The following is a 23,154-nucleotide window of genomic DNA, read 5'->3' as shown; positions in this document are numbered from 1 at the left end:
ACACACACACACACACACACACACACACACACACACACACACACACACACACACACACACACACACACACACACACACACACACACACACACACACACACACACACACACACACACACACACACACACGATTAGTCGGCTTTGAGGGTAATTTGAGGGTTATTTTATAGAAAGTGCAGACTCTGACATCTAGTGGTCGATTGGAACATTTGAAGCAGGCAGCAAGATATTCACATTTAACAATAAGCAAATAAGTAGCATTAAGTGCGGCTTAATACAAAAGAAACGTATTTATTTGGGGATTAATAACAATGTTATAATTGATCAAACATGTTCAAATCCAGATTTTTAAAGGTTGCTAGTTTCCAATATGATGTATACATGATGCAATGACAAGTGTTTGATAAATAGTGAAAATCTATAACATATTTTAGGCAATATAGATAAATAATTACTATTACGGCGAAAGTGTTCCTTCAGAAATGTTTTATTTGTGTTCCTTCAGAAATGTTTTATTTGACTAACTTTTACTAACTACTACTTTACTCCTTAAACAGGGCATGATGTGTTATGACATATTACTCTATGTCCTCAGGGATCACTTTACATTTGGTTATACTAATATAGGCGACACGTTTTAGGCTTTACCTTTAGTTATACTACTACTATACTATTTGTATACTCATGCACTTTATTTTTCTTTACTTATTTTTCTTTACTTTTATTTGTTTTACACTCTTTTTTTGTGTAGTTATATAAACAGTCTATGGTAGTCGTCTAATCATGTGTCTGTTATTGTGTTTCGTATGTAGCCTATTTGTATTGATTCCGTCCTTTTAATAGATGTTAGAATTTTTGCGCCTTTTTTCATCACTTTACGTTAGTGTGTTGCTCTTGTGCTCAGCAATAAAGTTGAATGAAAAAAAAGTGTTTTGAAGGAAGTGTGCGTCTGCGTCATTTCTGGAGAGACGCAAACTAGCAGAGCTAAACATCAAAGAACGATGGCGTCCACCGCAGTGGATACCACGTAAATAAATAACGACCCAAACGGTACGGTCGGTGTATTTTCGTCTGTCGTTGCTTAGTAGGACTAGAGATAGAAAAAATAGTAACGTGTCGTTATGGCGACCGGGAGCGGCAGCAGCGTCGGTTTAGCGTCAAACCATGACGGTCAAGAGGCAGCATCAAACTCGGTTCAGTCTGGAGCCGCATCAGTGCCGTCCAACGCGCCTGTCTCCAGTGCTGCCCCCGGTGCTGCCCAGTCTGCCTCCCCGCCTGAGCTCGGCCTTCAGCGGGAGCCCATGTACAACTGGCAGGCGACGAAGAGCTCCCTGAAGGAGCGCTTCGCCTTCCTCTTCAACAACGAGCTGCTCAGCGACGTCAGGTTCATCGTGGGGAAAGGCAGGCAGGCCCAGAGGATACCGGCCCATAAATTCGTCCTGGCCGCCGGCAGCGCCGTTTTTGATGCCATGTTCAACGGGGGCATGGCCACAACCTCGGCGGAAATAGAGCTGCCCGATGTGGAACCAGCAGCCTTTCTCGCCTTGCTCAGGTAGGACAGCTGCTACTGGGCTGTGTAAAATATGCACCATGCACAGGGCACATTCAATACCACTTCGGTTACCAGGTACTTAAAAAGCATGCAGTTCATTGCATTTATTTGTTGTATGCGAAATTCTACCCTTCTCAGCTGGAAATAAAATATGTTCGTCAAAAATACAGATACAAAGAGGAAAGGAAAATAAGGGAACATTTTTGATCCAATCTACCTAACGCCAAAAAGGTGTAACTTTTTGAATGACACACATCCTCCCAATTATTTCTGACATAAATTATTTAACAGGAATACAGATGTGTTGATTATGAGGGACATTGAGAACATATTATCCTCAGTGTGAACCTGGAAAGGAATGTTGGCTTGCATTTCAAGAGCTGACGTTAATCTTATGACATATGGCTGCTACAAAGACTCCCTTAATGTGGTGTTCATTAAAGCTGAAGTTCATCAAGAAGAAACAACCTGGGTTTTCTGATAAACAATCTGATTCAACTTGGTAAACAAACACTTTATTCATAGACGTAAAGATTATGCCCCTGATCAACGGATGGAGGAATCAATTCAATACAAATCAGCACAAAAATAATGAGTGGTTGACTTGTCTTTGAAACAGACTTGTGAGATGTCTCTCAGAAGTGACTCACTAAAAAGATGTTTTTATTTGGGACACACTTGGATTAGTGAGCTGTAATATTGCATTTTTATAATGAATATACGCAGCACAAGTTTATCCTCATATGCGTAGAAGATGGTCTGTTAAAGTACAAGCATTCACAGTGCCTTAAGCACATCGGATAACACCTACTGTTTCCCTTTTTGAAAATAAGGATTAAGGGACCAACCATTGGGAAAACCAACCAGTTTATTCTGTGGAGTTGAGTACTGGAGAACAAACTACTTATTTGCAGTGTAGTTGTGTTGTTGGTAGCTACGAAAATAAATCACCACTGCAGTTTTGGTTTTTTTTGGATGTTTTTTGGGCTCAACCTGGGCTAAGCATGCATGACTAACTTCCAGCCCTACTTCCCTGTATTTCCAGTGAAGTACTCACACATGCTCTTTAGAGTTTAGTGTCCTTTTTTGTGTGCCTTGTTTCAGATACAACACGTTTTAGACACTTTAGTAAGATATAAAAAACAGATTTTTATACAAACTTGGACAGCTTTCTATTCTCTGTGCGGAGGACAGATTTAAAAACAAGTACTGAGGCTTAATTCCCCCATAGTGCTATTAATATACAACTTAAAATGTGTTGCTCTATTAAGATTGGTTGGCCTGTGATGTCATATATACTGAGCGAAGATAACCCCATGAACACCTAACCTGACTCCACTAATTTCTTTGTTTCCTCTGTGCAGGTTCTTGTATTCTGACGAGGTCCACATTGGTCCGGAGACTGTGATGACGACCTGTATACGGCTAAGAAGTACGCCGTCCCCGCCCTGGAGAGTCACTGTGTGGACTTCCTCACCAAGCACCTCCGAGCTGACAACGCCTTCATGCTGCTTGCTCAGGTAATCAACACGTCAATTGTATAGTACATATTTGACCCTAATCATTTCTGCCAATATAATGTAGTTTGCTTCCTTAAAGTCTCCAAATTACAAAATTCATATTTTTGTTAAAGTCTGTACAGATGTCAGATATAAAACAGACACGTTCAGATTTTTATGGTTGTCGCATGCTTAGAATTAGAATTAGATTTGTGATGCCTTGAAAGAAAAATGACATTTTATAGCAACATGTCTTTGTAAAAGATTTGTCCAGTGGATAATTCAAAGACCTCCACAGATCCACTTCCTACTAAAGAAATAGTTCCAATAGTACTATTTTTCTTTTTACATTTAATGGCCTATTTTTATAATTCAAGCACTTAAAATGAATTTACATTTTACCTTCATTCTATGAAAGTGATGGCAGAAACTGCTTTGTCAGACATCACTGAGAAAAAGTGAGACCATATTATCCTAGTATGTTATCATTTTAAAGCAGAGAGCAGGAATACAAGGTATAACGTTATAATGTTCCTGGGGCACAATATAATATAATGCAATTTTGCTGGAAACCGACCGCTGCCTTACAGTTGAGAATGAAGCCATTTTTCTTTCTGTTTGTGATCCGCTCCAGACCACCTTCCAGCCATTGATGGTTGAGTTTTTATGACATTAGCTGTTCTATTTTTGGATTATGCTGCCGTCTGTCTGGGTTCAGCATTCGGCTCTGATGCCTGCTACGCCTTCAGGCTGCATGCTCAGCTGCTTTCTGATCAAAAACCACTCCCTTTTAGGTTTTTCAACCCAGGACCAGCGAGAACAGTCCTCGAAAAAACACCCAAAGCAACCCAGAGAAAAATAAGATGTATTTCCAGCTGTGAACTCTTAATTATCAGTTCTATTGCTGGGTAGCTAGTTTAAATCTAATAAATTTTTAATGAAAAAATAACTATTTCTTCCAAACTACATAATTTATGGGATTTAAATGCAAAATGTTCTGAATAAGTGGATGTAAGATTAAAAATGCAAGATAGAGAAGCATTCTTAGTGTTTTATTATATGAACATTATTTAGCTTTTTCGCATGTAAATTCAATGACCAGTTTCATCTAAAACATACTAATGTGTCTTTCTTATGCATTTTGTTCCAGGCAAGGTTATTTGATGAGCCTCAACTTGCCAGTCTCTGCTTGGACACCATAGACAAAAGCACTGCGGACGCAATAAACGCAGAGAGCTTTACAGATATCGACCTCGGTATGTGACTCTTTTGACCCGATATTTCTTTTTCTACAGCTTTCTTTGGATGTGAACTGATGACTATTCTGTGTCTTCCTATGTTTAGACACCTTATGTGCAGTGCTCCAAAGAGACACACTCAGCATCAGGGAGAACCGCTTGTTTGGGGCGGTAGTCCGGTGGGCCGAGGCCGAGTGTTACAGACAACAGCTTCCCCCGACCTCGGAGAACAAACAGAAGGTTCTGGGCAAAGCTGTCCCGCTCATACGCTTCCCGCTTATGACTGTTGAGGAGTTCGCTGCAGGTAAGCGCACCACTAACCCTAACCCTTTAACACCATACTACCATTTCAACATATTCATCATGTCCATACTACTCGAACCACAGAAACCAGCTTGATATTCTTTCTTGTGCAACAGGGCCTGCCCAGTCTGGAATATTGTTCGATCGGGAGGTGGTAAATCTGTTTTTACACTTTACAGTAAACCCCAAACCAAGGGTCGACTACATCGACAGGCCCCGCTGCTGCCTCAGGGGCGAGGAGTGCAGCATTAATAGATTCCAGCAGGTTGAGAGTCGATGGGGGTACAGTGGTACCAGCGACAGAATCAGGTGAGATGGCAACATCCGTGATCATTTTTATTAACTTAAAGAAATTATATTGAAGCTACATTTACATTTTATTTGGGTCTAATTTCCTCTCTCTGTCTTTCTCCTTCTGCAGATTCAATGTTAATAAAAGAATATCCATAGTGGGTTTTGGCCTGTATGGTTCAATACATGGACCCACTGACTATCAGGTCAACATACAGGTAACTTTTGGCATTAAGGCATATTAATGTTACAGGAATTATCACCAGTGCTTTTGTGAGTGGGGTGATTATTTTCAGTTTTAGGAAGGACTGGATTTCATTAAATTAGAATGGTATATTGGTATAGCAAAACAGTTTTGATACCAATTTCTTTTTTTGGATACCTTTTTTTGATGAAAATAAACTCAAAATTGCTCAATTATAATTTAAATCGGCATGCTTTTCATGCGAGTGCTGATGCTTTGCAGATAGTTTTCCAGCCTTATCTTGTGTTGAACATGCTTCCCTTCATTCTTTGTGATATATGTTACTTTATGAATATATTTATGAATTACAATTTGATGATTAATACGGCATACTTGTGATCTATGGGCCTAAGACACTGACTGTGTAAGATCACAATATCCCTACGGACTTTTGTGGCATGTAATCCCTCCCACATCTCTCTAAGATAAGGCTTAAAATGTCCAAGAAACAAATCTCATGTTCACTTTTTATGATTATGCCACAATTTGAGCCAACTAAAGTTGGTATAATTTAGTCCACACTTAAAAGCGATATGGGAAAATAAATCAGCTTATACTTCCAGTTACCAAACTGAAAATACACGTCCTAACAGATAAGTTTTATTATTTATTAACTAAAGACATTATCCTGTCCTGCAGATTTTAGAGAGCGACAAGCGCATTACTCTGGGGCAGAACGACACAGGTTTCAACTGTGACGGCACGGCAAACACGTTCAGAGTGATGTTCAAAGAGCCTGTGGAAATCCTACCCAATGTCAGCTACACTGCATGTGCCACCTTAAAGGTCAGTCTGCTGTATTTAAAATACGTGTAATTGCATAAATTAGCACCCGTTTCGACCCAAATAAGGATTAACCTATTACATATTTGTTTTTGATTCAACATCTCAGGGCCCTGACTCCCATTATGGCACAAAAGGGTTGAAAAAAGTGCAACGGGAAACAGCAACGGGGACCAAGACAACGTTTTTATTTTTTAGCTCACCGGGAAATAACAACGGTACATCAGTGGAGGACGGGCAGATACCAGAGATCATCTACTACACCTAGACTTAACACATTGCCACGCAGGTACATTGAAGCGGGAGACCTCAGACTGCTGGGAAGACTAGACTGCTGGAGATAAACGTAGTGCCTCAAGATCCCGTGGAATAAAGAATGTGTGTGTTTGAGAGTGTGTGTGTTTGTGTACATATGCTGAATCTGTCTATACAAAAGTGGTGTACGGACAACATCAACAATGTGGAAGCAAGCAGAGATGTCTGGGAAAAAAAGCTTTTCGGGCATAAACTGTATCATCAGTTGTAAATGATCTTAATACTGATGTCTTGTCTGTTTTTATCATTAAGCTGCTGTGCAGGAGTTAATCCTGAACTAGTGAAACTAGAGACAGCTACCATTTGTTGGTCGGCACCATTTCATTTTAATTTCTCAGTTTATGCGGATGCATTTACCAGAAGTATGATATTTTTTATTGTGCACTGTGATCATTTATTCAGCAGGTGTCTTCAAGTACTTTGTTTTTGCATTGTTTTAAGGATCCAAGTGTGTTGTGTAACTGTGCCAGTGGTACATGCTGTAATTTATGACTTTGTTTGCTTAGCACTTCATTAAAATGTAAAACAAGGACACTCGCGAATTTTAATAGTGAAAAAAAGGTCTTTTTGGCAATAAAATGTGGTGAACCAAAGTAAGATTGTTTTCTTTTGATAAACTCCATACTGTATATTGCTGGTCTTGAACACATATTTGTTGTATCTCTCTTTCTGTCACTAGAGGATGCTAGAGACTTCAAACAGCTACAAACTATACAGATAACCTGAGGGGTGGAAGGATGGAATACGTTGTTCTATGTCGGTTAAATCTGAGCGGATTGGTGATCAAGGAGATACAAACAAAGCTTCTGCTACAAACAATTAATTACTCTCTTCAGGTGTTTAAATTATTTAAATGTAACAATATGAGCAGAGCCGGCCCGACCCATTAAGCGACATAAGCGGCCCCCTAGCAAAAATAAATAAAATCTCAGTACACCGTCGCCGTGATAAGTATGTTTAATAAATGTAATGTTTTTTAGCGTTACCTGGTGATTTCAAAGAAAACTCTCTGGGAAATGTTGACTAACTTACTGTTCGACATGAAGCTAGAAGCTACCTAACAGTACACCATTGATCCTGAGCAGAGGCGGATTTAGGATTGTAGGAGATCCGGGGCTTAGCCCAGTATTTGTTGGGGGGGGGGGTGCAGTGCTATTTTTTTTACAAGTGGGGGGTGGACCAAACATCCTTTAGGGGGGTCGTCGCCTCCTCTAGGGGGGTCCGGGGGAAGATTTTTTTTTAAATATTGAAGTTAAAAGCATCAATCTGGTGCACTTTGAGAGCAACATTAACCCTACCTTAATAATACCTTAAAGGGGACATATCATGCTATATTTGAACAATATATTATAGGGCCATACCTATATAAATAGTTTTTCTTTCAAAATACCAAACAGATCCTGCATTTTAGCCATGCCTCATTTCGCTCGATTTGCTCTTTCCAGCGCTGTTTTTGCAGGGGGCTGATTCTGTGAGCTGTACCACGCCCCCCTGCAGGAGAGGGGCGCGTGCTCTGAGATCAGCTGCTGGGCTGCAGTGGGGAGAAGAGGGGGAGAAAAAGAGATCTCCGTCCTCCGTGTTTTATTCTTATATTATTATATAGAGTCGTTATTCATTTGTTTTAAAGCTCAATAAATAACAAAGAAGACCTTTGACCGGCACTTTTCTAATTTTGTCCGGAAGATTTCAACTTTAACGGACATGTTGACCGGAGAAATAAAAATCTAACTGAAACTCTGCCGCACGGTCCCCTCGTTCCTTGGAAGAGGAGAGGAGGGTGTTTGTCATCTGCTGGTGGACTACCGGGGAGAATTACAGCGAGGGAGGGATTGCATTGAATTACAGCAGCGGGAGCAAACGCTTGCCTCGGGGAGGGAGAAAAAGAGCCAGAGCAGAGTATAAACAGAAGGGCAACCATGCGCGGGAAGTCTTCTTCGCTGCTTTTGTGGCAGACTACAGCGCCACTTACAGGCCTGGCATATGTACTACAGCGTCTCCAGCGCAATGGCCGGCCGTGGCCCAACCCCACATTCCCCTGATAGGTGGAGAATTGACCAATAAGCGGAGACATAGAAAATAATTCAAGATCAGTCTGTATCAGATCCGTTGCAGCCCCGTTTTTAGAGATTTGGGTATGGAGGAAAAGAGAGAGGGTTGTGTTTTCTGACACTTGGTGAGTTCCCTGGAACACCGGGGACTAGGGGTGTAACGGTTCGGTTCGTACCTCGGTTTTGGGGTCGCGGTTCGGTACGGTTCGGTACAACAAGAAAAAGCAAAAAAAAGTCCCAAATGCATAATTCCAGGTTTGTTGTTATTTACTTTTGAACAGTAGTGCAAGTTTCAGTTTAAAAATAAGGAACTCTGACATTTTGAATAATTAACTGTATTAAACAGTTAAAAACAAACCATAAACAGTACCACACACACTCAGATGGCCATAGTATCTATAATGGCTGATGTCAAACAAAAAGGTTTCATCAAGCTGTAAAACTAAAAAGAATGTCTTGAAAATATTACATCATAAATAATAAGAAAGTGTTTCAAGTCGTTGAAAAAATATGCCAAAAGCTTCCGTTATTTATTTTGGTCTCTCGGCTTTCATGTCTATTGGCTTCTTAAAAACAACGGGGATCAGCTGTTGAACTGCTGTTGTTTTTTGCCGGGCTCCGGTGATTGGCAAATCTGGGTGATGCCTTCTGATGTGATTTAGCATGTTTGGCGTGTGTTACCATTAGCATACCGCACCGAACAACGCCGACACACCGTCCTCTTCCGTTCCACTGCGCATTGCTTATCGTTTTATAGATCTATTCTCATCCACCATCTTTGTTTGTGACGTAAAGAGTGTAAGAGTCACGTTTCTGAATCGGCACTCTGAGTGGATGCAGTCACAGCCAATCGGATTCAGAGTGTTGCCTGTCAGTTCTGTTGCCTGTCAGTTCCGTTGCTATGGTTCCGTTGTGATGTGTACTGAAACGAGAGCTGGTATAATTCCACGCGCGAAAACAAAATAAAAATTGGAATACGTTATTTTAGTGTCTTAAAAGTAGACTGAGGTATGAAGGGTTAACGTTACATCTTAGAATAATTTTTAGTCATGTTCTGTATACATACTAACATATAAGGGTATTGACTTAGTGTGGTTTATCTTTTTGTCGCTGCTTTTAATTTAAACTGAGCTGTGTTCATCAGTAAAGTGGAACTTCTGTGTGAACTATTCATATCTTAAACTGCACTGTAACTTGTTATTCATGTATTTTTTCTTTTAATGTTTCTTTTATTATCTTTTACTGTTTTTAAATGCCTTTGTCTGAATGTCTTTCATTTTTGTAAAGCACCTTGAATTGCCTTGTGTTGAAAGGTGCTATATAAATAAACTTGCCTTGCCTTGGTTACTCCATGTTTACTAGCTATAACATTAACGTTACATCACTCTTTTTCACTTCTTACTCAGTCAGCCAGAGTGCAGATATCACCATTAGATTCACAAACCTGAAACATCATCCATTTCTTCACTGCTGGTGATGACATTGTTGTCAGCTGCTGATACTGCTGCTGCTGCTGCAGCTTGTGGCGCCTGCTTCGATGAAAATAACTTTCTAATATCCATAACTTTATAGGCAATTAGCTTAAAACTCGTCAGGCACTAGGAAGGATCACTTCTTCTTCAGGGCAGGGAAGGCTACGCAGTACGCAGGCTAATGTCCCGCAGCGGCTGCCTCTCTGGTGGACTCCGGTACTGCACATTACTCCCGAGACATTTAAAAATAAAAATGTAACAAAACATTTTTTTTAAGTGAAACATCCGGGGCTTTTCAGAAAACATCCGGGGCTTGAGCCCAAGTAGCCACCCCCTAGCGCCGCCTCTGATCCTGAGTCCTGTCAAAGTGTTTCACAGTTAGCTTAGCTAAGCATCAACCTAGCACTGAAATATATGGATGTTATGTGACAGTATTTCTGAGAAAAAGTCAGCTGAAATGGTGGCATAGTTTACGTGTCGACAGCATGTTTGAACCATGGTTTGAACGTATTTCCGTGAGATTTATTTTATGTTAATGGAAAAACAATTAATGCATTTAAACAAACTACTAATAGTAGATTAACTACTTTCTTCAAAAGTTTACAGTCATTCTGGATAATAAAATGGGAACAATAAACGGGGTGTTCTCTTTTCCTCTCCCTCTCCTGACAGCTCTTCAGGCTGGTGGAGCTTGCTGAACCGGTAATAAGTGACCCGACAGTAAAGAATAAATAGATGTATAACTAGTTTAGCTAGTTCCAGAGTAGATGAAATAGCCAGGGTGCGAACTGGAGGGGAGCAGGGGGAGCTAATAGCTCCCCTAGTGGTGACATGAGCTCCCCTGGGAACATGGTTTGTGACATTTGGGGGGAGCTCTCTAAAATACTGATATGATGACCAAATAAATTCCATTTTGGGCATGTTTTTTTTTCAAAGGTGTAAAATAAGTGAAATAAAATTATATTTAGAGTTTATGATTCATGAAAAAAGTGTCGCCTGCTTGCACCCTGCACGCTGCCCGCAGCTCCACCCACTCACAAGCTCGTTTAGTTAGCGCTGCATGTTTACCAGGCATTGTTGCTGCTGCTGACATGTCGAAAAGAAAAAAACAACGTACCTTGGGCAATTTCTTTAAAAAGACGGCCAAACAACCTGATCAAGAAGACCAACCGAATGTAGCTGGTGGTAGCATATCGTACAACATAACCGAGAGAGGAGGGAGCTAAGGTCAGTGCTAGTGCTAACTTGACAGCTAACGTTAACTTGGGGGCTGAGAGACACAAGAAGACGAGCCGTTGTGTAGTGTGTGTGGCGTCGCGTCTCTCCAGGCAGTGAGAGGGTTGTGTTGTGCTATAGCTGTATTATTAATATTAATATTGTTCATGGTTGGTGCCGCTGGCTGCTCTTATCGCGTGTGTTCGGCTCTGTGTAGGCTACAGCCATAATAGGCTATAGCTAGTGCTGCGTACCTGGACTCACATTCAGGTTCAGGTCCGGACTCAAGTCCAGAGGTTCAGGTGCAGGTCCGGACTTATAAGTCCGGACCCATGGCTTGTGTCAAGTTGTGTGAGTAACTAAAGTGAACTTATTGTGAGCTAATTATCAATTGAAAATTAACTCATAATCAACTCAAATTCAAACTCGTGAGGTTTATTGTGCTCCCTTCCAACTTGTGTCTACATTTCTCTACAAAGTACAAATGTAAAAAAAACACTTTTTGCCACTTAGTCTACAAATGACTTATGACAGCAGTGAACTACTACAAAGTTCAAACATTTATTTCATTTACCAAACAGTCCCTGAGCTGACTGAGCCTAAATCCCTAAAGCGTTGCTGAAAGGTAGAGTGTAGAGTAGACTATACACATTACACTGTTACACACCTACTATACAGTATACACTGTAGTGACTGTACAGTCAGAGTGTACTGTACTGTCTGACAGTACACCATGTATTTTCTACAACTCTACATGTGTACATTATACAGTACATACTACATACATAGTGATGTACATACACACTGTTAGAAATTAAAATCAATGTTGATATGGCGTAATTTTGAATTAAATACACTATTTAATTTAAATCAGTTTTATTCTGAAAACACCGAAAGTTCACACTATTAACTTAATACTTTTATTCTGAAAATTCTTCACTTCCGGTTAGCATTAGCATGTGGCGAAATGCTACGTTTTCAAACTGTGAATCGAAGGTGAAATGACATGTGATGTTGTACACTGAGCACACTGGGATTAGCACTCATTTATTGACGCTGAATAACGTTTATCAGGGAATGTTTAAATAACAACAGACACCAGAATATACGTAAGTGCTAGTCTTTTTGCGAGTCCAAGTACCGGTTCCCGACGTTCCGGTTTTAACCGGACTTGAACCGAAACTTTTTACAAGTCCAGTACCGGTTCGGCGTACCGGTACGCAGCACTAGCTATAGCCCATGTGAAACAATGTAGCCTGTTTTTGAGTCATTTTAAGTTGATTTCATTAAACAGTCAAACGTTACATTGGTGGTCCGTGGATTACTTATTATCAAGTTGATTGAAGTTTGCGTAGCCCATACATGCTCGGGAAATCTGTTGACATGAACATGATCCATCGGGACGTTTCATGTAAATGTAGACCTGTGTCACCACCCCGTGTGCAACAGATTTTCTCTTTATAATAGGCCTATGTCTGTGCTGTTGCTATTAATGCACGGATCAGCATTTACCCACCCCCCCCGCAACAAATAATAATAATCCCGGCTCCCCTGGAGACCGTGGTATAGTTCGCACACTGGAAATAGCTATGTGTGTTAGGTCTAACTCTGTATTTTGCTCCGCTCAACGGTCCGGCACAGCGGAAGGAGCTGTGATCATGCAGAGCTGCGTGTTCTCCGTCAGCAGAAGCTGATCTGATCTCTCTCGCGCGTCCGGTTAGACTTCACTCTAGCGCTATAGCTACTGTACCCATAGATATATATAAACACGAGATCAGGGGTGGCAAACATACGGCCCGCGTGCCGGATCCGGCCCGGGAGGCATTCCAGCTTGGCCCACGGAGCTGAAGGACTTTGCTAAGTAGGCTATGAGAGGAGGGGGAAAAAACTGCTATTTTGAATCCTTCCACTAGTGGGCGCACTACCGCACCGGTACCAGTGAGAGCGCAGCCAGACTGTAAAACAAGTGATGAGTAACGGCCCGTCCACACAGCGGCGTGCGCTGACGCTTGCCGGCGGGCGTGTCTGAAACTCGACCAACAACCAATCACATGAATCTCCCGCCCCTGACACACAAGCAGCGGTTTGATTGGCTAGAGCTTGTACTGGCATATGATTCGATTGGCTGACGCCTCTGCCGAGGCGTCAAAAGTTGAACATTGCTCAACTTTTGCAGCGAGCCACGCCAGCTACGCTCCACGTCGTTTCCCACAATGCATTTCGGCTAAAAGTGACGTCACCCCATTCAAAGTGAATGGGGAAGCGTCAACGCACGCCGCTGTGTGGACGGGCTGTAAGAGTAGTGATTGCAGTCAATAACCTCTGACACTCTCATCCCCAAATGTCTCTGTCAAAAAAGAGAAAAGTGGACACGGAGTGCCGAGTTTTCCAAGAAAAATGGACCGCATCCTATTTTTTTACAGAGGTAAATGGAAAACCTGTATGCTTGGTGTGTTCGCAGCAAGTTGCTGTGCCCAAAGAATATAATATTCGCCGCCATTATGAGACTCACCATGGAGAGAAATACGACTACTTGCAAGGACAACGGAGAAAAGAAAAGATAAATGACCTGCTATCAGGTCTAAAGAAACAACAGGCCGTTTTTACCCGGAGCCGAGATATAAGTGACGCAGCCGTGAAAGCCAGCTATCTCATTGCTAACGAAATAGCATCAGCCTCAAAGCCATACTCTGAGGGTGAGTTTGTGAAAACATGCATGCTGAAGACTGCAGAAATCGTGTGTCCTGAGAAGCGACAGGCTTTTGCCAACATTAGTCTAACGAGAAATACAGTGAAGGATAGGATTGCCGATATTTCAGAAAATTTGGATAGCCAGAAAAAAACAAAAGTCAAGTCATTCGTAGCATTTTCAGTTGCAATCGACATTACAGATGTTGCTCAACTGGCCATATTCATTCGTGGTGTTGATGAGACTTTGACGGTCACCGAAGAGTTCCTTGAGTTGGTTCCTATGACAGACACCACTAAAGCGGATGACATTTTTAGCGCTCTCGTTGAAGCACTGGACAGGGTCGGAGTGGACTGGACCCGTGCTGTCAGTCTGGCTACAGACGGCGCACCATCAATGATCGGGAAAAAAGCAGGTGTTGCCATGAAATTCAGGGAGAAAGTACAAGCAGCAAATGGAGGAGATCATTTTTGGACATTCCACTGTATTTTGCACCAGGAGGCATTGTGTTGCAAGACGTTAAAAATGGATCACGTCATGAAAGTGGTTGTCCAAACTGTTAATTTCATCCGAGCCAGAGGGCTGAATCACCGTCAGTTCGACAGCCTCCTCAGTGATAAAGACATCACCTGTAGCCTACCATATCACACTGAAGTAAGGTGGTTGAGCCGAGGTGCCGTGCTGAAGCGTTTTTCTGATCTACGGGAGGAAATTGGACAGTTCATGGAGAAAAAGGGTAAGCCAGTGCATGAATTAAAAAAACCCAGAATGGCTGCAGGACCTTGCATTTATGGTGGATATTTCAGAGCACTTGAATAATCTGAATATAACGATGCAAGGTCGCAAAAAAGTTGTCACAGAATATTATGACAGCATACGCGCATTTAAGTTGAAGCTGGCTTTGTGGGAGACACAGCTGTCAAGTGGTGACCCTGCTCACTTTCCCTCATCTAAGAAATGTGCATTTGACCGGAGTTACTGCTGACATGAGTCGGTACAAAGACAAAATTACGGAATTGCTGCGGGAGTTTGAGCGGCGGTTTCAGGTCTTTGGTGAGCTTGAGACAGAGTTTGCAGTTTTTCGCTCGCCATTTGCAATTAAGGCTGCAGATCTGCCCGTCGACATACAACTTGAGATAATCGACTTACAATGTGATCCGGATTTAAAGGACACATTTGCCTCATCGGACTTGGGCACATTTTATCGGTATCTTTTGCCAGGATACAGAATACAGAATTGACAGCCCTGGCAGCAAAAGTTTTGAGCATGTTTGGGACCACCTACCTTTGTGAACAGGGTTTTTCTGTAATGAACATTACTAAAACAAAGCTGCGCTCAAGACTCACACACAAGTGCCTGAATGAACTAATTAAATTGGCTGCTAGTCAGGATTTTAAGCCTGATATTGATGCCCTTGTGAGGGCTAAAAGATGTCAAGTTTCAGGAGCAAATTAATCAGTGACGTGAAAATAAGAACCTACTGAAATATTTGAACATGTTATATTATTCTGTCATAGAACATTGTGTATTATAATGTCAATCAGCAGCTGCATTAGTCAAACAATAGTTTGATTTGATGTGACACTGTGGCTGCACTGCCCCAACTTCTTTTTATATCTTCAAGGCAAGGGAGGTAACTCAAACTCCTCACTTAATAGCTCCCACGTTTTTATTTGTATTTTGTGGTGAGTCAGTTCAGGTGGAAACTGTGATCTGTTGTAAAGAACATATGTGTAGCACTTGAAATTGCACTTGTTTGTCTTAATAAATGTCAGTTTGTTCATAACGTTTTGCGTCTCATTACATGTGGACATTTTCCGAATGTACTTGTAGCCTACTTATTTGCACTTAAACAAAAATATTGTCGTTATGTAGGGCCTGTGGGTTATTATGCTATGATTTTACTGGTCCGGCCCACTTTAGATCAAAGTGGGCATTATGTGGCCCCTTAACTGAAATGAGTTTGCCACCCCTGCACTAGATGGCTCATGGGAGATTTTCCAGCGTAGCTGACCGGCCGCCATCTTGCTACAGTTAACAATTACTCTGATTCGCGTTATGGTAGCTGTTGTAAGGTGAGTGATCTGCACAAAAATACTCTTAACTCTCTGAAATCTTGACTGATTTACAAACGGTTTGGTTTATTATAAACATGATTAGCATGGCTATGATACAGGATGCTTGGACATGTTGAAATTGCAGCTTTTCTTTGTGTATGTGGTTGTATTTATTAGCTGGCTAATAACAAGAGGCTGTCAGTGAGACCTAGTATTACAAAGTTGACCCAGCAACTTTACACCAGTGGGAGAGGCAGAACTGCTCTTTCTTTTCAACACAACTTAAGTTACACATGATTTCTTCCAAGTGGTTTGGCTTGTTAAAAACATCTTGCATTATGATACAGGAATTTGCTGGCTTTGTGTTTACAGAAGTACCTGACTATGCCGGACTTTTGTGCAGCCTACGGATGCTCTAATCACCGCAGTCTGGAAACAAGAACCCGTGGGATCACCTTTCACGTGTAAGATATGACAATATTATGACTAAAATTAGGATAATCGTTAATTACTTAGTGGATGTATGTACATTACAAGTCCTGCTACACAGGATCAGTGGGGCTATGTGAGATAATAGTATTGCAAGATTGTTGTTGACCCAGCCTCTTTAGAATATGTTGTTACCATTTCTTTACACAATTATTTAATGTTTCTATTGGACACCTTTTTTATTACTCTTAGTGTGGTTGTCTTATTCTTAAAGTAGGCTATACATACATGCATACATACCAAAAATATGATAATTTCGGTGTGTATTTTTGTCCTACCCTTAATGTTAAAGGAAAGAAGGGAGGAACATGTTGACAATCATTTATATATCTGGCTACCTTTCTCATGTTTTTAAGGTTTCCCAAAACCAAATAGAGGAGGAGGCAGTGGGAACTCGCCCTAAGAAGGGACGGTTTTGTTTCCTGTGACAGGACACTGCTCTGCAGTGAGCACTTCAGGAGTGAGGAATTTGACCGGACAGGGCAGACTGTCCGGCTTAACAACAATATTCAACTTCCCAGCTCATCTTCAAAGGGTATGTGTATCATTGGCCAACAACAATTCAAGGTGTATAAGATTGATATATAAATATGTGATTAAATGTCACACTTTAGTTTTTCTTTCTGCAAGGAATAAATAATGTGTTGTGTATTACAGCACATTTTAAACACTCAACATGTCTTTAATGTTTATTTTAGCCGGAAGCAACAAGAAGCACAACCACTTCAAGAAGAGCGGAAGATGAACCTCAGCCTAATGTTGTGAGTATTCTGAATGTGGCCAAGACAAGAGAGATGGTCATTGATTTCAGGAGGGTGAGGACGTCTCCTCTACCCCTGTGCATTCTGGGAGAGGATGTGGCTGTTGTGGAGGACTACAAATACCTGGGAGTGCACTTAGACAATGGGCTGAACTGGAGGATCAACACTGACGCTGTGCACAAGAAGGGATATTAGAAGAAGGATATTAATTTCCATATTACTATTATTTATATATTCGTATATTTTGATATTTATATATTAATGGCGAATCGCTACCACTAGGAGCATATATCGCCACCTACTATGTATTTATTAAATCTTCATGTTCCATGCGACGCAGCACTATGTTCCCCACATGTTTATGTTTGCTCAGTCTAATAAACCCATAACATGGTTGTGAAAGAATACCAAAGCTGAGGCTGGACGATGATTGATTGTTGGTGTGCCATGTGTCACCGTGTGTCTTATTGGTTTTGTGTTATACTGTATTTTATTGTGTGCAGCTGGTCCTTATCTCTAAGACACATTTAAAACAAATAACCTTGAAGTCCCATCTCTCCCCACCTGCTCCTGCTTTCTACATCCCCTCCACACCACACCAAGTTGTTCTTCTTAATAATAATAATACATTTATTTTGGGGGGCCGCCTTTCATAAAACCCAAGGACACATAGGATAGTTTATGTTTAAATTGTTCCCTATATTGCATAGGGGCAATATAGGAAACAATTTAAACAGTGGATTTTGTGATATATCAGCCGGGGTGAGACAAGACAAACCACAAATGGACTACAGAAGGACACAAAAGGACACATGGTACAGTTTATATTATTCTTGGTCTTTTTTCAATAACATATTTCAAAGGTTCTGGATTTGTTTACAAATATAGAAACTAAATACAAAACTAGGATGATATGAAGATCTCATGTCAAAAATAATTGTGATAAATTAGACAGAACTGGCCTGTCTGTGAGCACATTTTATGTTGGTTTGGTTCTTCTGATAAAGGTGTGAATATCTAAATAATATACCAACATATGCTATTGTCATTAGTTGTGTCCCTGTTCTTAAAGCTAAGGCATTGCTAAATTACAGAGTTTACAGAGTGGTAACATGAGACCGATTTTTATATATAAAATATAAATGTATTTTAATTTTATAATTTATTTTAAATATTAACAATATAATAAAATAAATGGAAATATATACACCGGCAAATATTTAATATAAATACCTTGTGTGTGTGTATAGCTATTGCTTTATCTGATTAATGTTATTTTCATATGAAAGTCCATGATTATAAGTATGCAGTATCATAACTACATCTTTGATGTTTATAAAAAACCAAACCGTTTGAAAATTGGTTGAAAATTGAGCAAGCTATGGTTATTTAAATAGTAAACCATAATGTTATGAATGAGAGAACTCCCTGTAGCAAGATGGCGGCCAAGTGGCAACGTCGGTCTCCATTGGCCAGCAGCGCGGGTGAGTCATCTAGTGTTTATATATATATCTATGACTGTACCTCTTTCACACACACATACGGGTATTGGGCCGAGTGCGACACCGTACTTCCGGTATCCGCCATTTCACGCGAGGTGCAAGCAGAATATCATAGTCTATTCCCTTAATCAATATCAAGCCAACTCTAAAATACCACATATATGCAATGGTATGATAATATTATTGTGACAAGTGGGGTATTCACCTGGTGTTTCCAGAAATTAGACGTACTGTAGATGCAACCACAATCGACGAAGGCAACTTTCAAGGTTCGTTTTTCCATACATCTGCAGGCAGTCTTGTAAGGGCAATCCGACAACCCACACAGCTCTAGTTTACGCTGGTAACGACCTAGAGCACACCCCTCAAGTCCAGAGATGTAATCTGAAGACATGCAGCGATTTCTTCGGTCGTTAATTCAGAAAAAAAACCTAGTGTGCTCTGCCTGGCTACTTTAGCTAGCTGTTTATATTAGCACCTCCAGGATATTAGCACCTCCAGGAAAATGGCGTATTTATATATATATATATATGGCACGCGTTGCATTGTGGGTAGCTCGTGACGTCACTGTGTGTGAACGATTTTTTTCATGAGAGTGGGAGCTTGGGGGCGGGGCTTAAGGGGCAACTCAACTGCGCATGCTCTATGAGCGCACTCCGCACATACAGGTACTTCTGCTCTGACAGTCAGGCATGACGGGTAATCTGTGACGTTTCGCTCTCTCAAAAGTTAGGCCATTTTGTCCTCATGCACCAATGAGCAGCTCTCATACATGAGAGTAACAAATGCGTCACTTCCGGGCAAAAAGTACGGCTCCGCCCACTTTTTGGGGAGAACAATGCTGTCATTTGAATGGCGGTCAATACAAATTCTGAAGTTTTTGCCAATCCGATCAGAAATGTAAGAGAACCGTGGATTTTTGGATCTTCAAAGAGCCCGATTACAATGACCAGTCAGAAAAACAATTACATTAAGCCATTGGAAAACGACGATCGGGCTCGATATATGGTTAAATATAGCAGTAGGCTATCGATTTTCATAGATGAGAGTAATAGTAGAGGAACAAACCCCCCAAAAAGGCTTTAGTTATCGAGATACCCCTACCCGAGGTAGAACAAAGCACAACCATGTTTTTTCATTACTTTAATATCTGTAATATATGAAACGGATTGTTGTATACAAATATTTTACTGCAAAATAAAAAAAATTGGTTGATGTATAGAACCTTCCCATAACCGAAAATAGTGAAAATGTAAGCTGCTCTGAAGGGGGCCATGTCAACCTTATCACGTGTATATCTGGAAATAAGGATCAGAATGTCACCAACTTTGGTTTATATGTTCAGGGTGAGGCAAAGCATACACTAAAGCACATTTTGTACCAATACCTTTGTCCATCTTTGTAAAATATACAATCAAACACTGATACAATTTAGGCGGAAATGAAATTTGAAAGGAAAAATCCAAAAGGTATGTTTATACTTTTCTGTCATTATTAAAGTTAGGAGACCAATCCCCAAAAAACCTTATTTATATGTACCAAAGAGTGTTATCTTATGATAAAAGTTGGTTATTTGACTATTAGGGGCTGGTAACCTCTTCTGTCACCAGCCCCTAACAGGTTGCTAGTGCAGCAAGGTCTTCAAACTGACAAATAGAATGGGCCCTATAGGTGTAAATGGATGAACGAAAGGACACAGACCATAGATTAAGGCAAAAAACAAGATTTAATATAATTATTTGTATATAATATATATATAATAATAAACCCATCTTTATCATTCTTAATGCATTTATCTTTATATTTAGTTAATCTTTTAATTAACATGGCGATAGGCCTACTGTGAGCCAACAGGCTTGCATGACAGCATATTCATATGACATAAATGAACATTTTTTACTGAACAAATCAAACATTAGTTAAAATTAAACCATAAATTCAAAATACATACACAGCATTTAGTCAAATTTGCTTTATAAAGTCTATTATTGTTCTTACATTTAAACCAGGTATATCAGGGAAAGACATTTAGCCTATTCAATTCAATTCAAAACCTTTATTTATCCAGGTAAAATCCCATTGAGATCAATGATCTCTTTTTCAAGGGAGACCTGCAGCAGTAGGTTCCACAAGAAGACATAAAAACATAAACAGAACAACAAAAGGACATCATACAGCTAAATGTACAGGGATTACAATTTACATATTTAACCACATGTAAGTAGTAGTAATGATACTGTTTCAATCAAAAAGGTGGCAGGTGGTGTGACAGGTCACACCTCTCCCTACTTATGCAAATGAGCTAAGTCCCGGCCCCCATTGCGAGATCCTTTGATGTGATTGGGTACAATTATGTTAATGAGCTAAGTCCCGCCTCCCATTGTTCGAAATCCTTTGATGGATGTTATCACAGGTAGGTGTGAAAAGCCCCCCTGTGTAGTGCCTTTGTTGTTTAGTTCTTTGATGTGTTGATTAAGATAGTCTCTTTGAAGTTATGTTGTCTGGCCCCTGTCCCCTCACACCCCTTTGTAGTCTAGTCCTTTGATGTGTGTTATAACAGATAGGTGTGAAAAGCCCCCCTGTGTAGTGCCTTTTGTTGTCTAATTCTTTGATGTGTTGATTAAGGCAGACTCTTTGAAGTTATGTTGTCTGGCCCCTGCCCCTCAGAGTTGAATAATTAGCCTTTGATGTTTGCCCTTTGATGTGAGGTGTTATAACAGGCAGGTGTGATTTCACACTGGTGTGTTATAAGCCTTTGATGTTAATCTAGGTGTCTCTTTGAAGTTATGCGTGAGACTGTCTACCCGCCCCCTCTCAGCCCAGGCCTCCCCCCTTAGATTAGAATTAGATGAAGATAGAAATACACTTAAACTAAATTAAAAAAGACAGTCATTTCCACTTACCAAGTCACCTTTCAAAAAAGAAAAATGGCAAGAGACGCCTCGAATTGGGTTTAATCAGCCTGTGTGACAACTTACCGCCATCCGTCCGGAGCGCCAGTCAAGAAACGAATGCAGCAGCAGTGCGGGGTTCAGATGCCTACAGCCGAAAGATCTGTGCACAAACTTATCTCGTGCCCTCTTTTGGTCATGTGCGCGTTCATGTGTGTTGGAGGAGGGGCTCTGTGAGGAAGTGGCAGATTTCCCCCCCCGGTTTGACTGCAAAAGACTCTAACTCAAGATGGTTTCTCCAAAATGACACACACACACACACACACACACACACACACACACACACACACACACACACACACACACACACACACACACACACACACACACACACACACACACACACACACACACACACACACACACACACACACACACTTCTCCGCCTCATTCTGTTTTCATTTACTCGTTCGTTATCTAACCAGCTTCAATCTTGTATACTACTCACTTCGTTTCTTGTAGCCCTCGAAAGGGTTTTGGAAGTTGATGCCTCGGTGAACGTGAGTTGTTTGGCTTTCTTGTCCGCAGCAGCAGAAAGCATTTTCGAATGTTTGAATGAATCAAAGTGGGTCGTCACCGTCGATGTTCTCTTATGCTCCAACACAGTTGCACGGGGTGCAGAATAGTTTCCCCCCAGACATCGGGGTACTGCTTTGCCCGATCTTTAGCAGAAATGTTCGTCGGTAAATGAGATGGATTAGATTTTTTCATCTTGGTGAAGAGAAACTCTCGTGTGAGCTCCACACGTTCACTCTACGGTGTTGTTTACCTTCTGTGATGCGCGAGCTGATGACGTCGCGCATCATCAAGACGAGTTCACTTTTTTTCTTCTCAACTTTGTGTGGAAAAATGCGGGGATTATGCGGGCTTTTGATAAATATGCGGCTTTTTAAAAATATGCGCCATTTTGCTGATTATGCGGTAATTTCTGCGATCGCAGAATCGCGTTTTTCTGGAGGGTCTAGCATACAAGGTAATAGACGTAACGATTTGCACTGCTGCTTCTCTCCGCGTTTCATTGACAGTGATCGGTTTATCGTTCAATTCACACAGCCCAAGTAGATGTTTAGGGGTCTCTTCGAAGTATACGAATGCATTTTTTATATCAGATAAATGCATTAACATCACATGCAAATTCTCTATCCTTTCACCCGCAACGATTATAATCTGCTTTGCTTCTTCTTCGGTTTCTCCATTATTAGCTCTGAATGTAATCCTTTCTGGGGCTTCTTGTGCTTCTTGTGGTCTGTTGAATACCTGGCGTAGGATTTGCTTAGCTGTAAGGACAGGTACCATATTGTTACGTGCCAGGCAGGCTGTACATGTGTGGTTTTCCTTCCCTCCTGTGTTTCTCTCTTCTCCCTGTCGTCTGCACAGCTAATCAGCAGCTGATCGGTATCTGCCTGTGCACCTGAGTCTGATGGCTGATTGGATCCTCTCACCCTCAGCTGGCCTATCAGCAACCAGGGCCGACCATAAAGGAGGCACCCAGGAAGTCTTCTCTCTCACTCTGGGCCTGTTGCTGAGGAAGGAACACGGCTGTGTTTAGCAACTAAAGCTATTTGAATAATCTGAACTTTGTTAATGTGTGTGTGTTGAGAGGTGGAGGAGTTAGGTAAGTCTGGGGTACCCTGTACATTTCTCACCACCGAGCTAACTATTGTTTAGACACACTAGGTAAGCGGATTGTTGCCACCCCTGTATATTGTTTTGTCAAATTCTTTGTAGTTAGTTAGTGAGGGTTT

The 23,154-nt window shown here is 41.0% G+C and overlaps 1 protein-coding gene and 1 long non-coding RNA gene across 2 annotated transcripts; both read left to right on the top strand.

Moving 5' to 3' along the window:
• Positions 1-924: 924 nt before the first annotated feature.
• Positions 925-6,754, top strand: LOC117467577 (BTB/POZ domain-containing protein 1-like). The gene is given in 9 exon segments (XM_034111290.2): positions 925-1,551; positions 2,916-2,965; positions 2,968-3,071; positions 4,201-4,306; positions 4,395-4,592; positions 4,708-4,900; positions 5,013-5,100; positions 5,766-5,912; positions 6,019-6,754. Coding segments are annotated over 9 exon segments (1,476 nt in total). The 5' UTR covers positions 925-1,120; the 3' UTR covers positions 6,178-6,754.
• Positions 6,755-15,642: 8,888 nt separating this feature from the next.
• LOC139433205 (uncharacterized) lies at positions 15,643-17,216 on the top strand. The gene is made up of 4 exons (XR_011642770.1): positions 15,643-15,724; positions 16,079-16,170; positions 16,552-16,730; positions 16,894-17,216. It is a non-coding gene; the product is annotated as an uncharacterized lncRNA (long non-coding RNA).
• The last annotated feature ends 5,938 nt before the right edge of the window (positions 17,217-23,154 follow it).

This window comes from Pseudochaenichthys georgianus, chromosome 3 (genome assembly GCF_902827115.2).
Source record: "Pseudochaenichthys georgianus chromosome 3, fPseGeo1.2, whole genome shotgun sequence".
Classification (NCBI taxonomy): domain Eukaryota; kingdom Metazoa; phylum Chordata; class Actinopteri; order Perciformes; family Channichthyidae; genus Pseudochaenichthys; species Pseudochaenichthys georgianus.
Note: the sequence above shows the minus strand (reverse complement) of the source record. Positions and strands in the feature narration are given on the sequence as shown.